Genomic DNA, 17,585 nt, shown 5'->3' on the forward strand with positions numbered 1-17,585 from the left:
ATTGTCTAATGTTCTGTGAGACATGCTAATGCTTTATCGAGAATTTTTATTGATAAAAGTTTTAACCCGGACCAAGTCACGTGTTCGTGCGTAAGAGTATTGTGGGGTTGGCGACCAATCGACTCGAAGCGATATTACGCCGTGCGCGCCCCCTGGGGACCCGCCCCTGTAAAAATTAAAACTTAGAACTACGTTTGTGACAGAAGTCAATACGTTGTTGATGTCTAAGGGCTTCGGTGACCACTTGAATTATAATTATATAGCAATTAAAATGTAGTTCAGCTTAGTAGGTATGTACTTTGACTAGTAGTATGTCGTTTGACTATTTTTTTTCCTCCTAGCTGAACTGGTTGGGCTGTAGAGGTTATAACTATACTGTTGTAACTATACTGAGATCTTAGACTTCATATCTCAAGGTGGGTGGCGGCATTTACGTTGTAGATGTCCATGGGCTTCAGTAACCACTTAACATCACGGTGGGCCGTGAGCTCGTCCACACATCTTAGCAATAATAAAAAAGGTTATGCCAGTGTAACCGAACGAGCAGTTTGACGTTGATTCGTCACTCCTCCTTAATTTGTCGGCAACATAACGCGACTTTTTGGCGGGAACGCGAGGAGCGAAGTTCTGTGATTTGTTTTATTTTGTCTATTTAGTGTTTCTTCAGGTTAAATGTGTAACAACGGTGGTTTATTAACTGTTTAATATCTGTGAAAGTGCACAAAAGTGGGAAAATGAAACAAAGTCGCTGACATAACTTCTCGGGATCCTACGAAAAGTCCACTGAAAAGATCTTAGAAAATGACCACCATTTTACTGAGATTATATTTCATCGCATATCATCTCATTTCATTTTTTTATTTTTTATTTATTGCTTAGCTGTGTGGACGAGCTCACAGCCCACCTGATGTTAAGTGGTTACTGGAGCCCATAGACATCTACAACGTAAATGCGCCACACGCCTTGAGATATAGTTCTAAGGTCTCAGTATAGTCACAACGGCTGCCCCACCCTTCAAACCGAAACGCATTACTGCTTCACGGCAGAAATAGGCGGGGCGGTGGTACCTACCCGTGCGGACTCATAAGAGGTCCTACCACCAGTAATTACGCAAATTATAATTTTGCGGGTTTCTTTTTTATTACACGATGTTATTCCTTCACCGTGGAAGTCAATCGTGAACATTTGTTGAGTACGTATTTCATTAGAAAAATTGGTACCCGCCTGCGGGATTCGAACACCGGTGCATCGCTTCAACACGAATGCACCGGACGTCTTATCCGTTAGGCCACGACGACTTTCTAAATTAATTTCATTTAATTTCATCCCAGTTGATTAATGTCTCCAATTAAGCATATTTATTTCATTTCGTGGTCATGCATCAGTGACCACGAAATGATGATGATGCATGACCACGACCACTCTGTCAAGAGTGTACGAATAGAAAGATTTCATTTCACTCCATATTATAATTTTTCATAAAAATAATAATATAAATTATAATAAGAGGTGACTTAAAGGTTATAGTTACCGGGTCATCAAATCGTTTAAAAAAGCAACATAACGCGCAGGCGTACGGCGAGTACGTGGAGCGCGCGGGCTCGCTGGCGGCGCTGGTGGAGAGCGTGCGGCGCCGCAGCGCGCCCGCCGCCTCGCTGTGCGCGCGCACGGAGCACGCCGCGCCGCTGCTGCTGCCCTGTCTGCTGCTGCGGCCCCTGCACCGCCTGCTGCACTACCACCACCTCGCACAAGGCAAGTACGACTGGTCATCGTTCTCGTCGAACCCGTCGCTTGCAACGAAGGGCTCGACGAGTAAATTAACCCTCAGACACAGCCCACTGAGTTTCTCGTCGGATCTTCTCAGTGGGTCGCGTTTCCGATCTGGTGGTAGATTCTGCGAAGCACGGCTCTTGCTAGGGTTCGTGTTAGTAACGTCGTCAGGTTTGAGCCCCGTGAGCTCGCCTACTAGTTGAGGTTACGCTGAAATAGCCTTTTAAGGCTATCAGCTTTGGTAGAGAAAAGGAAAACAAGTACAAGAGGCTCTATGTCTTTATGTTAAATAACATATTTTGAGTTTGAGTATTGAGTTTTTAGTTTGAGTATATTTTAAGCAGAGGTACATGTGGAGAGTCTTCAGGATTGACCTCGTATAATAAAAACTAAATGAAACGCAAATAAAATTTTTTTTTTAATCATTATGCAATAAAAAAGGCAGGCCTCGGTTTCAAGGTGGGTGAAGGAAGGCATTTAGGTTGTTGATGTCTATGGGCTCTAACTTGGTTTAAACACCAGGTGAGCGGTGAACTCACTTACCTGTCTTAATAAATAAAAAATCCACTCATTAAGAGAAAAAAAGTCATTCGCTAAATATGAAACAGTTGATAGGGGTGCATAATAAAATAGTCATCTTCATACATCTTGATGTATTCTCTATCGGGTCGCGAGGTTATCTGTCCAGATGAGTCAACAGTAAAAATGTTAACACAGAACTGTGCAAGCAATCATCCGGTCCGTGGTGCTCGGCGGCGCTGGAGACCGCCGGCGCGCTGGCGGAGGCGGCCCGGCAGCAGCTACAGCATGGCGAGAACCACGCCACGCTCTGTCATCTACAAAGACACGTTGCTGGTACGGACACCACCTTAATACGATAGTAGCAAACTTGATGACACAACACCTATCCGTGCGGCGCAGACTGCTTCAACCTTTAACCAAGTCTGTGGACTTTTACTGGTCTTTTATTAGGTGCTTTTTACTGGTGGTAGGACATTTTGTGAGTCCGCACGGGTAGGTACCACCACCCCGCCTATTTCTGCCGTAAAACAGCAATGCGTTTCGGTTTGAAGGGCGGGGCAGCCGTTGTAACTATAATTTAGACTTTAGAGCCTATATCTCAAGGTGGGTGGCGCATTTACGTTGTAAATGTCTACGGGCTCCAGTAACCACTTAACACCAGGTGGGCTGTGAGCTCGTCTACCCATGTAAGCAATAAAAAAAAAGGTGCCTTATGGGCCCGCACGGGTAGGAACCACTAACCGACAGTTCTTGTATACCTATTCCTTAGACTGCGCTCGGTTAAATTGACCGGTAATTAAAAATATTATCGATATTTTAATGACTGTTTAAAAACAACGCATAGTATTATGCATATCGACGCTTGAATGACAAACGTGACTAAGCGACAATGCGTGAACTTTACACTAGACTAATTTAAAGTTGAAATACCTGAAAAAAAATCTATTTTAAAGAATCTAGCTGTAGGATTGAAATGATTTTAATAGATCTAGAAATATATTTTTTTTTGCGCATCGAATATGTTTATTGCCTATCATTTGTGTACAAAGCAGTTATTGGAACGAAGTTTCTTACGGCAGGCTTGGAGGGGATAGGGATTTTGCTGCGCCCGAACTGAAAAAAATGTGATAGTAAAACCGTAAGAAAAAATCCGTGGAAAAAAGTGCGCGGAATAAAACCGTTAAATGAGACGTGCGGAGGCGCGACAGTCGTATACACAAGCGAGTAGTGTATAATACCTTTCTCTTTCTCCCTCTTTCTTTATCCACAAACATATGTATCATATTTTAGTTACCACAAGCCAATAGTTTCAGCAATAGAATTTGATGACGAGACTGCTTAATAAGAATTACTTATAATAATAATATTAATAATAATAATAAACTTTTTTTGTCGCTTAGTCACGTTTGCCTTTCAAGCGTCGATATGCTAAGAATAGCCTCATAGTTTGATTATGGTATTTATAGCCTTTAAATTAGGGTCAATTTGACCGGTGCTACTGGTAGTAGGTTTAGTGTCAACTGTATACGTTCTCAACAGGTTACGACAAGTTGCTGGTCGCTGATAGAGAGTTTCTGCGGATGGGTTGCGTTTACAAACATTCTAGTAGAGGACTGTTGCAGAGGATGTTGTTTCTGGTACGTACGAAAATTTTTATAGTCTTCATTCTTGTGAGTAGCCGAATTTACGGTCCGCTGTCACTGATATCGGTCATCCCGTCCACTTCGAGACACGGGTGGAAGTTTATTTACTGTATTGCAGTGTCCTTAGAGACCGGAAAGTGGGGATTCTTTGTAATGGCTCAAACAACTGAATAAAGTGTACACATAATAACATTTAACTTGTATTAAAAAAAAAAAAAAAACAATAATTGATTTCACCCTTTCGGACGTGAACACAACTTGCATAAGGTCGGTTGTGTTAAAAGTTTTCAGAGGCTGACTTCTATTTATTAAATTATAAAACAACAATATAAATGTGTATGTATGTACATATACATATAAAACTAAGAAAATAAAAACATTAAAAAAAAGGAAAGTTAAGCAGGAGGTTTATAAAAACCGGCTTAAAATAATTAGAATGTATTAATGAATACGTTTTCGTTTACGGTTGCAGTTTAACGACGTGCTGATAGAGGCGTCGAAGTCCGGCGGCGTGCAGTTCCGCGCGCACGCCGTGCGACCGCTGCGGGCGCTGCGGGTGCGCCAAGCCGACGCGCCCTTCGCCTTCGCGCTCGCCGGTCCGTGCCCCAGCCACGCCCTCTAGCCACGCCCCCCTATCCGCGCACCCCTAGCCATGCCTCAGCTGTGCCACCCGGGCGTTAAATGTTCACGAGTGTCCGCACAACTACGCCCGATCCTGCGGACAGAATGGAAAGCAGTCGACGTCGCCCAAAACACGTCATCTCGGATCCTCCCGATCCACTAACGGTGCTTCTAGGTACTTCAAGCACCGGTCATCGTTCTCGTCGAACCCGTCGCTTGTGACGATGGATTCGACGAGTAAATTAACCCTCAGACACAGCCCTCTTAGTTTCTCACCGAATCTTCTCAGTGGGTCGCGATTCCGATCCGATTGTAGATTCTGCGAAGCACGGCTCTTGCTAGGATTCGTGTTAGCAACGTCGTCAGGTTTGAGCCCCGTGAGCTCACCTACTAAATCTGTCTATTACATCTGTCTTTGGACACGAGGTGGAAGTCTCGACTCTGCTATATAACAGTTTTAAATAAGCCGTACCGCATTTACTATATAGACAACTTGAAAATAGGTAGAATAACTTTGCGTTCACAAGGCATTGTCCTGCAAGTTTCCTTTGTATTCGTTATCGTACAATTACCCGGGTGTTCATACGGTAGATTTTCATTCTAGCTATACTAGCTTCAGAGCTATACTATATGCCACTGCAACGTTACAGTTCATTCGATTTGCTTGACAAGTCCGTTCAGTATTCATTTAAACGCATAAGCGGTGTACGATTTTTTGCAGTACAAACGACATGTGAATGGTTCTATGTACAATGTATGCGCCACTATTCATCCGTTAGGACGTATACTGTAAATAAAGTGCAAGACAATGCCGTGTGAACCAAGCCTAATAGTTCAACGAAGAAAAAAGGTTGAGTATGAACTTTAAAAAAAAATCGTAATTACTTGCACCTAAACAAAACTAGTTCTGTACTGCTTTTTTTTTTTGGAGGCTAAAGTACTCGCAAATGTAGTTGGTAGTCACTTGTCAGCACTGCGTCGTCATGGTTAACGTCAAGGTCGTTTATCGCTGAAATTTACTGTAGGTAGGACTTCTTGTGAGTCTGCGCGGGTAGGAACTACCACCCTGTCTATTTCTGCCGTGAAGCAGTAATGCGTTTCGGTTTGAGGAGTGGGGCAGCCGTTGTAACTATATTAGAACTTATATCTCAAGGTGGGTGGCGCATTTACGTTATAGATGTCTATGGGCTCCAGTAACAGCTTGTCCACGCATCTATCTAAGCAATAAAAAATTTTTTTTATTTCAGATGATGATCAAACTCTAGTGTTCAACGCGAGCAACGAGCGTGAGTTCGAGGGCTGGTTCCGGACGCTAGACCGTGCGATACAGCGGGCGCACGATGACGATAACACTGCAATAGACACGCAACTGACGCCCTACGAGATGGAAGTGGGTGAGTGCTGAGATAACCGAATGACGTCACGTGGGACGCACCCCGGCTAGGTGGGGCGATGACCTCCGAACGGTGCGCGGCAAGAAGTGGATGAGGAGAGCCGAAGACCAAGCTTAGTGGTGTGGATTGGGAAAGGCCTATACCAGCAGTGGACGACTGTGGGCTGATGATGATGATAATGATGATGATGAGTGGTGCGATACTACAGTACACTGATCCCCTCTATAACGTGACTTCACCTCCCTTATATAAGGTTCGTTTTGATCCATATAACACGGGGATTTACCGCATACTATTTCTGTACTGTGAAATTTATAATGATATTTATTATGGAAAGGTGTAAAAATAACGAAAAAAGTTAAAAATTCATCATTTGGACAAAATTATTATTTGGACCCATACGGGTGGGTTATTAGAGGATCTTATAACGCAGAATAAATCTCGTGTTCTGGGAGTTATTAATGTATAAATTTCGTAGTAGGAGTTTCACTCGAATTCCAAATCCAAGAAAAGTCGTCACTTAATTTTAGTGGATAGCTTTGATTTGATAAAGTTTAGTAAAAGAACACGTGTCTGTGCAGAGGACGGCACGTGCGCGTCGGGCGGCGGCGGGCTGGCGCACGTGTGCTGGCACCGCGCCACCAGCCTCTCCAGGGACCAGCTGCACCTCGCCATGAGGGTGAGCCGACGCACTTCTTCAAACATCCACAGATTTTATTTTTAAACAAAGAACATGGAGTTTGGTAATGTCAGAGACCATAGACAATGGAACGCCTACTACATGAGAAATGAGGTTCGAAGTCATCAGTGTATTGGGATTGGATTGCAGGGGTGCGACCAAATGAAATGATATGTTTTGACGAATTCATTCATAATTGACACGGTCGCATAATTACATGAAATAGTTTAAAAATTAAATTGGATCTATAAATGTATTTCGAAAATTTATTATTAATGATTCGTTAAACGCATAGTTTACTAAAGGCCAAGGAAAATTAATATGATCAACTATTTGAATATAAAATAAATTTAGTTTATTAGTTTTAATTTAAAAGTTTCCTATGTTTTATAGTTTTGGCGGCCACGGGGGAAACGGAGAGTCAGTTTCGAATTGATAACGAGATTGTTATTTTTTTAACCGACAGACGCAGTTGTCCGGGTACTTACTCCGCAAATTCAAGAAGTCCCCGGGCTGGCAGAAGCTGTGGGTCGTGTTCGCGGTGTTCACTCTGTTCTTCTACAAGAGTTGGCAGGATGATACTCCTTTGGCGTCTCTACCGTTGTTAGGGTAAGCGCACACTGGTAATAATAACATGGAGGGAATGTCGCCGCCGATGCGGCTCTTGGAACTGATACTATGCTTTATTGATCCTTCATGACATTCAAATTGAATAAATGATGTGCGTGTAACTTGTTGCACGTGAAAGAAGTGAAACTTCTTTAGATACGTGTGGTGTTGTGGTTTCTTCATTTTTAATCTTCAAGTCAAACTTCTCTTCTAATAAGGAACGCTGTGTATAAGAGAAACGACATAGCTCGCTTTGTCCTTTTTCTTCCTCCAAGGTCGAGTGGTTCGTGAGACGCTGTCTATTTTCACACTCTCTCTCACTCTTCATAAAGAATATGTCGCGAGTTAAATTTTACTCACAACGGGCCTAAAGAAGTTTCACTTCACAAACAATAATGTTATATTGGTTTTGTGTTCGATGTGTCTTGTCGTTACCGGACTTCATTTCTCAATTAGTAATCTATATTGTTTTTCATCACCAGGTACTCTGTAGGCCCTCCCAGTTCGGACGACGGTATCGAGAAAGATTTTGTATTTAAACTGCACTACAAGAATCACGTTTACTTCTTCAGGGCGGACAGTTACTATACGTATAACCGGTATGTTCAATCCTGTCTTAGTAATGTGGGTATTGCTATAATAGGTGAGCTAAGGCAGAACACGCCCTACGTGAGGCGACTGGTGACGATACACAGACGCGTAATAGCTATAACCTCATAGACAGTCGAAGTCGTCGTGGCCTAAAGGATAAGACGTTCGGTGCATTCGTGTTGAGCGATGCACTGGTGTTCGAATCTCGCAGGCGGGTACCAATTTTTCTAATGAAATACGTACTCAACAAATGTTCACGATTGACTTCTGCAGTGAAGGAATAACATCGTGTAATAAAAGTCAAACCCGCAAAATTATAATTTGCGTAATTACTGGTGGTAGGACCTCTTGTGAGTCCGCGCGGATAGGTACCACCGCCCTGCCTATTTCTGCCGTGAAGCAGTAATGCGTTTCGGTCTGAAGGGTAGGGCAGCTGTTGTAACTATACTGAGATCTTAAAACTTATATCTCAAGATGCGTAGCGCAATTACGTTGTAGATGTCCATGGGCTCCAGTAACCACTTAAAACCAGGTGGGCTGTGAGCTCGTCCACCCATTTAAGTAATAAAAAAAAGAGCCCACTGAGTTTGGAAGTTTGGAACTTACACTAAATGGAAAATCAGGATAGGCTTTGGTAGGGTAGTTAAATTAAAACAAAGTAGTAGAGGGAGTTGCTAAAGACATCAACGGAGGCTTATGCCAAGAAGAACACTGAATTTATAAGATATTCTGTACAAAATATACAAACAAATAAATCAACAATCCTAAATGTTCAAGATAAAGAGCTCATTCAATGATTGAGTAAATATACGTAAATATAACGGTAGGCAGCGGCTTGGCTCTCCCCCTGGCATTGCTGAAGTCCATGGGCGACGGTAACCACTCACCATCAGGTGGGCCGCATAGCTCGTCTGCCTACAAGGGCAATAAAAAAATACATTTATATAGTATGATGTTTACTCAATCTCTTGTTATCGTGGACTGTAGGCGCGCGAGTTCATGTCCATCCTGAGGAATGCGGTAGTGCTGTGACTTAATTAATTATGGTAATGTCGATAATAACTACCGATTTAGTCAACAACTTTCAATTTGGTTTAATGTAACTTAATGTAACTTTGCAATTTATGAAATAAAATAAATGTGATAAGTATAGTAACCGGCAAACATCGTGAGCAAATGACCTTGACTGCGCAGAACCGAATTTTAGATCACTTTGGTGGTGAGGGTGAGGCGCGACGGCAGGGGAAATCGTATCGAGCGCGTTATTGGTAGATCAGTCGAACCTTGCGTCCCGCACCGCGCCCTCGTTCCGCTTGCTCCCAAAAGTACGCTTGCGTACAGTGAAAAGTCTATCGTTATTAATCGTTAAGTTATATTTTGTTATAATTGCTTGTTGACTTTGTTGCCATTGCTATTTGTTGAGTGTTTGTTGATTTTTTATAAAAAATACACTATGCCGCGACAAACTGGTGTAGTATTCAAAAGAAAGGGTAGAAAAATTGTGTACGACGTATATTGCTTCATTATAAAACAGGGGAAGAATGATATTATGGAAAAAGTAAAACAGACTTCGGAAGCAACAAAAACATCAGTGAGTACTGTTAGGTGCTTTATTAACGAAGCTAAAGGCTTGCTCATCGTGCTTGGGACTCCGGGTAAGAAAAGATCAGGGAAGAAGAAAGTTACCGGAATGGATAGTTTCGTTCAATCTGTAATAAAAAGATGTAATCATAATAACTACATAACAAGCAGCGAAACTCCGTACCGTAGAAAGGCTTCGAAAATTTTAAAGAAGATATACATTTTAATGGCTCGGAATGAAGTTTACGACGAATTATGAAAGAGCTAGGCTTCAAATGGAAAAAAAAAAACAGAAAATAATCGGAAGCTGGTAATTGAAAAAAGTAACATTCGATTACTACGAATCGAATATCTTCAAAAAATAATTAATTATAGACAAAAAAGAAGATCGAACCGACCGAGTCGTAAACTACACTGATGAGCCCTATGTCGACTTATCACGATGATGGCGACTCGGGTGATGAAAACAGTGATGATGATAATGGTCAAGATTATGATAACGAAAAAAAATTACAAATACCAGCTTCGCTTCAACTGAACGAAGACCTGGCAACTCTAGTTTTGACTTAATAGAAGGAATATCTATTTTACCCCAAGATTAAATTATTATAATTATTAACCTATATTTTTTGTTGATGTTCTAATAAATATATAAATAAATACATATGTTGATTTTAATAATTTAATTGCATTATGACGCAGCGTAAATAATGTTTTTGCATGTGAGTGTACCATGCGCAAACTTACCCCCACTACGTCAACAAATGCTCAAGAAGTTTGCCGGCTATTATAATTACTTGTTTATTTCTAATAGAGAAAAATATTTTTTAAATTCCAATTCAGTCACTATCGAATGAAAAGACAACCGACAGATCAGAGTCGGAATCAGTACGTATCTTTTTTCAGTAGGTTTTTTTTCTATCTGAACTTGTTGGAAGCGGAGTAGTCATGGTTAAATAACACAATAGCGTTAGCGTAAATTTTCGATATCGATAAGCGCGCGTCACTACCGTTACGGACAACACTCGACGTCAGACAAATCGATGCCTCCAATGAAGACTACTCTAACTCAAAATTTTGAAATTTTCGTTTTTCGTGCAAATCGCTTCACTATGTTAAAAGTATTACAATTAATCATTATTGATGGGGTTCGAAGCAAGAGTAAATCAGCTAGTTACACAAAAAAACCATAAATATATCTGCAATAATAAAGATTTTATTAACTTTTTTCATTTACACGCTCCTCCTGTAAATCTACGAATTTGGAGTTAGCGTAGTGTTCATTGGAGGCATCGAAATGCGGGGAGGTGGGCGAAGGTGGGGCGAGCTGTCCCCGCGCGTCGCCCTCAGGCCCCGATGGACATGAACTCGCGCGCATACAGTAGGTGTAATAGAAAACGTAAAACTGACTTTCCTTTTCGTGTCCAGGTGGACAGAAGTACTACAAACGGCGATGCTGCGAAACATTTAAAATTATTTAGCATATTTTATTATCTCATCATGTATGTAAATTATTTAAACATTAAAATTCTCATAATAACAACTGTATTAAAATCAGTGCCATAGTTTTTTTTTTTTTTTCTTTTGCTATGGTAATGTCGAATCGTGTTATCAAATTAAGAATTACGGATCTTGCCCGTATTGATTTTGTGAAATCTTATAACGCAATTAAATTATTCAAGACTGAAGTGTAAAAGACACAATTTTTTTTTTTACAAAATACGTTAATTCATTTTGTTAATTAGAAAAAATAAATTTTAACAATAAAATAAAATAAAATCATAAATGTGTACACTTAGAATGTTTGCTCTGAGATCTTTTTAAGTATCTGAAATATTAGGGAGGTATATGAACCAATTTTGGTAATTCATAGGCGGTTTATTATGTTTTACGAACTCGACTGTCTCAAACGATAAACTAATAATATAATATTTATGAGATCGTTGTAATATTGTATAGAAAATGTGATAATAATTGTTAATAGAGAATAATTTTTCTAATAATATACGTCACGCGATTTTACTAAATAAAATATGACTAAGCGTGTCATAATTTCCAAAGCTATTAATTATTAGGTTTATTTATTAAGTTCTCATTGAAATGAAATAAAATATATTATATTGAAACATTTATTGGTATTTTCATTTCGTACATCGTTTTGCTTTTACAATCATTTCACAGATCCTATTTGGCTTTTCATTAATCTTTGACACAATGTTTTATTTATACCTTCAAATTACATAATATATACTCTAAATAATCAGATCTATGATATTCTTAACTTAAAAATAAAATATTCCATTTGCCTATTTTTTTCGTAAAAAAAAAAACCAAAAATAGGTCCTATGCTTAAAATTTTGATAAAAGAAACTATCAAAATTGAGCTCATCCGTATTATTATAATCTGTGGTCAAACAATTGACTCGAAGTTAATAGTCGTAATAACATTTAAATATTTATGCAACCCAAACCCGGAACATAAGCTGCATATATACAACAATAATTAAAAAAATAAGTATCGAATTAACAATCTTCTGGTTGTGAACTCAAATGGAATATACACAAATGGAAGTTCTTTTAGACGATATTTTGTGCTGGCAATTTTTTGAGCTTTCGACTTTATCATACAGCTTGTATTAGTTATATTTTCTCTTCATTACAGGCAACAATAAATCACGTTGCTTTCTTGAATTTGGTTTATTATTAATATACAGAGCTATGTGAATCATTTTAATTTAACTAGTGTTACCCGATGATTGTAGTTCAACCATAATCATTGATACCATAAGAGTTAGATTAATTAAATTACATTTTTTCATGCTTTGCTATTGATGTTTCGAAAAAAAGAGTTACATATTTTTTTTTAAAACTAAAACTTATGAATAGCAAAATAAAATTGGCTCAAAACAAAGGATGAAATGTGGCTCTTAACTACTCTGTCTTTGCCTATATATATAAAATAATTTATTTCGTAATAATAACATAGTTTATTGTTAAATTTAGTTACTTGATTAGAATTTTTAATTTACACTTTCCTGGGTATTATATTTTGTCATCACTGTGGGATGATAATCTGCCTTGTGCCTATCACATCTTTCATTTTATAAATACTTCTTATCTACATTTTATTTGTAATAGAACGTCACTTAAATACGATGTACATATTTAAAAAAAAATTAAATTATTAGTATTTATAATAAGAGTTGGCAGAAGTGTAAGGAAATTATTGTTTTGCCTACTTTATACATTGTTACGAGTTTCGTCAATGTTTTCTTATCGCCAACAGTTGAAGGTAATCGAATGATGCATTCACATCTGACCTGCTCGTGTCGTCGAAACTTTCCGGTGGTAGATTACCGCTATGTATTTACAAATAAATTCATAATACAGAAAAAAAAACCGTGAACAGTTTAAAATATACTCAGATCAAACATCACGTGAGCTGATGAGATCATGTTTCTTTGGTATTTTATGACGACGATGGTAAAATAAATAAATATGGTATATGCTAAAACAAAATATGTTCGATATGATATTTATATACATGATATTATTACTTCACTGTCTAACTCAAACACGGGTCAATTGGCATGTACCTAGTTCGCTAAATTATAACTAGTCAGGTCATAAGTATTGTCACACAGTAAAAACTTTTCTTTTAGAATGCTGGCCACAAAAAAGTTTATTGAATTCGAATTTCGAATTGTTCATGAAAATGAAAATGTATACTTTTAGAATTTTACTCATTTTTAAATATGGAGTAGACTCTTAAAGAAGACCGTGTTGCAGTTATTGCGTTGCATCGTTGCGGTTACGTGCCAATTCAAATTTTTAACATACTGAAAAATTTGAATATAACCAAAAGATTCGTTTATCGTACCATCAAACGATACAATGAAGACTCTAGTGTAGATCACAGGTCAAGAAGTGGTCGCCCTCGGTCTGTTAGGACTCCAGCAGTGATAAAAGCTGTGAAGGCGCGAATTCAAAGAAATCCCAAACGTAAGCAGAAACTGTTGGCCCTTCAGATGGGGTTAAGCAGAACCACGGTGAAAAGGGTGTTAAATGAAGACTTAAGGCTTCGGGCATATCGAAGAAAAACAGGACATCGTTTGAATGCTCGTCTAATGGACCTGAGACTGAAGAGATGCCGCGCTTTGTTGAAGCGGTACGCGGGAAAAAATATCGGGAAATTCTTTTTTCGGATGAAAAAATTTTTACCGTAGAAGAGAGCTACAACAAACAAAATGATAAGGTGTACGCACACAGTAGTGAAGAAGCCAGCAACCGTATTCCGCGTGTCCAACGAGGTCATTTTCCATTCTCGCTCATGGTATGGTTGGGAGTTTCTTATTGGGGCTTAACAGAGGTACATTTTTGTGAGAAAGGTGTAAAAACGAATGCAGTTGTGTATCAAAATACAGTCCTGACGAACCTTGTGGAACCTGTTTCTCATACCATGTTCAATAATAGGCACTGGGTATTCCAACAAGATTCGGCGCCAGCTCATAGAGCGAAGAGCACACAAGACTGGCTGGCGGCGCGTGAAATCGACTTCATCCGGCACGAAGACTGGCCCTCCTCCAGTCCAGATTTGAATCCGTTAGATTACAAGATATGGCAACACTTGGAGAAAAAGGCGTGCTCAAAGCCTCATCCAAATTTGGAGTCACTCAAGACATCCTTGATTAAGGCAGCCGCCGATATTGACATGGACCTCGTTCGTGCTGCGATAGACGACTGGCCGCGCAGATTGAAGGCCTGTATTCAAAATCACGGATGTCATTTTGAATAAATTTTAGTGTCATAAGAATCTATGTTTTGTTAAGTTCATTTTGGTATATGAATGGTTACATAATGGATAAACTTGTTTCAATTATTTTACATTAAACATGTGACAGAATTTATGACCTGACTAGGTATTTTCATAGATAATGTCACTTTGGCAACCAACCCGATTCGATTTCTGTCCAAAGCCGTATCGCGTGAATCCTATCACTTTTAATAGCCACAGACAATTTTATAACTAAATTGTGATTTAAAAACAAAATACTTGATTATTAATTGAAGATTCGCGTGCATCAGAAAAACTTTGAATTTACAGTTTAAATGTTACGTTTGAAATCCTTAAGCAAAAAAAACCTGTCAAATTAATAAAAAAAAAACACTTTTTGAAGTACTTTTTAAACGGAGAACCTTCTAATTTTTTGTAACTTTAAATTATTTTCTTATTTTGGTTCAGATCATTTGTTCCTAAGTGACCTTAATTGTTGTGGAAATTCATCGTGCCACTCCTCAAAATATTTATCCAATAACGAGCCCGCTTATTAAATTCTTTCTTTTCTTGTTTATTCCATAACAAGACCACTAACAGAGATTATAAATTATTTAGGAATATTATCTAATCTAAATAATTTCTTTACAAGCCATCTATAGTCACAATTATATAGAACATATTAAAGTTTCAGCGTATTTTATCCCCTTAAATTTGAAGACTAACCTAAGTTAATAAATGCATTTGTGCATATTCTAATATTTCATACTTTGGTATATTATTATATGATACTCTTAAATTACACTTACTTACAAAACATTTACATATTTAAAATAATACTTAGAAAAGGTAAAAGTTTTCTAAGACCTTCAAAATTTCAAGTTGTTAACTAGTTTAATGGATTTCATTGCGTAATATTCGCCATATTTAATATCCTTTGAAAATTCTCATACGAAAACAATGGACAGTACATACATTTGGTAATATTTCGCTCCTATGATAGTGAATTATTTAAAAAAATTAGGCTTACACGTACAAGATAAATAAGGTATAAAATCTCAATAAAAATTAATAAAGTTATATCTATGGCACGCACTTTACAATAGATTATAGTATTATATATTTTCAGTGAAAATTATGGCGCCTTTTCATCACGAACATATTTCTGTGGATAAATATTGTTATACTGTTTGTCGAGAGCTGGAGTTGAGATATTTTTGACTATATTACAAATAAGATACATGGTTGGGGTAAAATTGTTACGTTTTTTTAAATTTCTGATGCCAGGCAACATAAAATTTTAATGTTAACTTAACTACTTGCTTGGATATTGTTATAGGACAAAAATCATTACATAATCTAAATATTTGTGCTATTCTGACTAACATGAATATTTAATTAATATAAAATAAAATCGCTTAGCGAATTACATATCCCTTATATAGTAATAAGTTAATTTCATGATCGACATGTTTCGATTAAAACAAATCGATTTACCTATTCGATACAAATAACAAAAAAAAAACATTATCACTAAATAGACGACACAATTTCCTGTTTTACTACATTTTAAAGGAACTTTTCTTTATTAGATGACTCAGGAAGCTAGGTTCACCTTCTTTAAGTATTCTCAACATTGTGACATTCAAAATGTAGATGCTTTGAGAATATAAACTATCACTATTACCTGATTCAACTTTATTTATGTCCCAAAACCTGAGTCGCTCAATTAATTGTATCAAAATTGCATCTAAACTCATGTACTACCATATGCTGCCAATATTACATATATTTTTATACATTTTATTTAAGTGTGGCCAACAAAAAAAAAACTACGGGAAAATATCAAATTAAAATTACGTCCTTACTACCCGTACATACTATAATTCTGTTACATTTTGGTGGTGTAGGCGTCACCGTTTTCCACTCCTTCACTCCTGGTTTCAGTATCTATTTGCTCCTTGCTCCTCTTGTCTTTGTTTCGGCTTCTGAAGAACGACGCTGTCGTCACCGACCTGATGCGGAACGAGCCAGGCGTTCCGTTCGCTAGTGATGTACCGGATCCCTCGTTAGGCTGCTCCCGGATCTTGGGAGACTTATCTCTGGGCCGCGACCGGAATGTGAAGCTGTTAGCTTTCAACCGGGCTAAGACAAAGAAACGTATTCGATTATTGTTAAAAAAAAAACAGAGCAATGGTTATGACACTGTCTACATATATTATTTCTGCATTTATACCGTGAAGCAGTAATGCGTTTCGGTTTGAAGTATGGAGTAGCCGTTGTAACTATACTGAGACCTTAAAACTTATATCTCATGTAGGGTGGCGCATTTACGTCGTAGATGTATATGGGCTGCAGTAACGTGGGCTGGGAGCTCGTCCACCCTCCTAAGTGATAAAAAAATAATGAAATAAAAGCAGAGAAACAAAAGCACAAAAATATTTGTTTTGTTAAATGTTAAATATTTTAATGATCCTTATGAGCACATCTTGTAATGACTTGAACTGTGAAGAAACAATTTCCTTAGTAGATTTAAACAGCTTATAACAGATGCAGCAAACATTTGTATACTTAAATAAGGCGTGGGTGGCGTATTTGCGCTGTAGATGTGTATGGGCTCCAGTAACCACTTAACAACCAGGTGGGCTGTGGGCTCGTCCACCTATCTAAGCAATAAAAAAAAACAACAACAATATTGCTTATTAATCAATGATATTTTATATGTAAAAAAGAAGATTGTTATTAATATGAACTTAGTATTTGTCAAGTCAAATCAATAAACCAATATCGGATATGTGCAAAAAATTTATAACGGAAACTATGAATTAAATCGTTCTTCTGTAAAATTTGATATGGAGCAGAAAATAAAAATAAAGTTAAATGTGCTGTACGTTATATCAGTTGTTAATTATATTTTATAATTTTTGTTTTTAAATATATTTTATTGGTTATTAATAAATTACAGTGATCTCCAATAGGCGTCAATAGGAGACAATTGTTCGGCAAAGGTTGCCTTCCTTTTTTGGTTGACTAATTTAAGTCTAATTAAACAATTTAATTTTTTTTTATTTGATTGGTTTTCTTAAATTTAAGTATGTTTCAATGATACTATATGGATAATAATATGGACTTGTTGTTGTTGTCTGAAATAAAATAAATCATTCATTCATATTTCATTCATATTTTTTATTTTATTTTGTTTGGTTTTATTTCATAGCAACGATCAAAGTACGCACACAGCAAAAACTAGTGCGCATGCGCCAACATGTTTTGTCGTTACACTCTCAAAACCCTCTGGAAACTTAAAATAATAATTTTAATAGTACAAATATCGTGTGCACAAAATTGTTTCGTGATTTATCTTTTTGATTTGTCTCGTTGTTTTTACAAATTCGATATAT

The 17,585-nt window shown here is 37.6% G+C and overlaps 2 protein-coding genes across 11 annotated transcripts in view; one reads left to right on the top strand and one right to left on the bottom strand.

Moving 5' to 3' along the window:
* The window catches only part of LOC101736960 (FERM, ARHGEF and pleckstrin domain-containing protein 1), a 71,568-nt gene extending 60,028 nt beyond the window's left edge, over positions 1-11,540 (top strand). For all 9 annotated transcript variants that reach the window (XM_062672746.1, XM_012697351.4, XM_012697354.4 and 6 more), the window contains 9 exons: positions 1,572-1,752; positions 2,488-2,625; positions 3,832-3,929; positions 4,408-4,531; positions 5,804-5,950; positions 6,532-6,629; positions 7,096-7,238; positions 7,721-7,837; positions 10,839-11,540. In XM_062672746.1, coding sequence (XP_062528730.1) covers positions 1,572-1,752; positions 2,488-2,625; positions 3,832-3,929; positions 4,408-4,531; positions 5,804-5,950; positions 6,532-6,629; positions 7,096-7,238; positions 7,721-7,837; positions 10,839-10,881 — 1,089 coding nt within the window. In that variant the 3' untranslated portion in view covers positions 10,882-11,540. The remainder of the gene's footprint in view (positions 1-1,571; positions 1,753-2,487; positions 2,626-3,831; positions 3,930-4,407; positions 4,532-5,803; positions 5,951-6,531; positions 6,630-7,095; positions 7,239-7,720; positions 7,838-10,838) is intronic.
* Positions 11,526-17,585, bottom strand: part of LOC101744252 (adenylyl cyclase 78C) — a 141,731-nt gene continuing 135,671 nt past the window's right edge. For both annotated transcript variants that reach the window (XM_062672743.1, XM_012697356.4), the window contains exon 30: positions 11,526-16,329. In XM_062672743.1, the coding sequence (XP_062528727.1) occupies positions 16,076-16,329 (254 nt within the window). In that variant the 3' untranslated portion in view covers positions 11,526-16,075. The remainder of the gene's footprint in view (positions 16,330-17,585) is intronic.

This window comes from Bombyx mori, chromosome 15 (genome assembly GCF_030269925.1).
Source record: "Bombyx mori chromosome 15, ASM3026992v2".
NCBI lineage: Eukaryota > Metazoa > Arthropoda > Insecta > Lepidoptera > Bombycidae > Bombyx > Bombyx mori.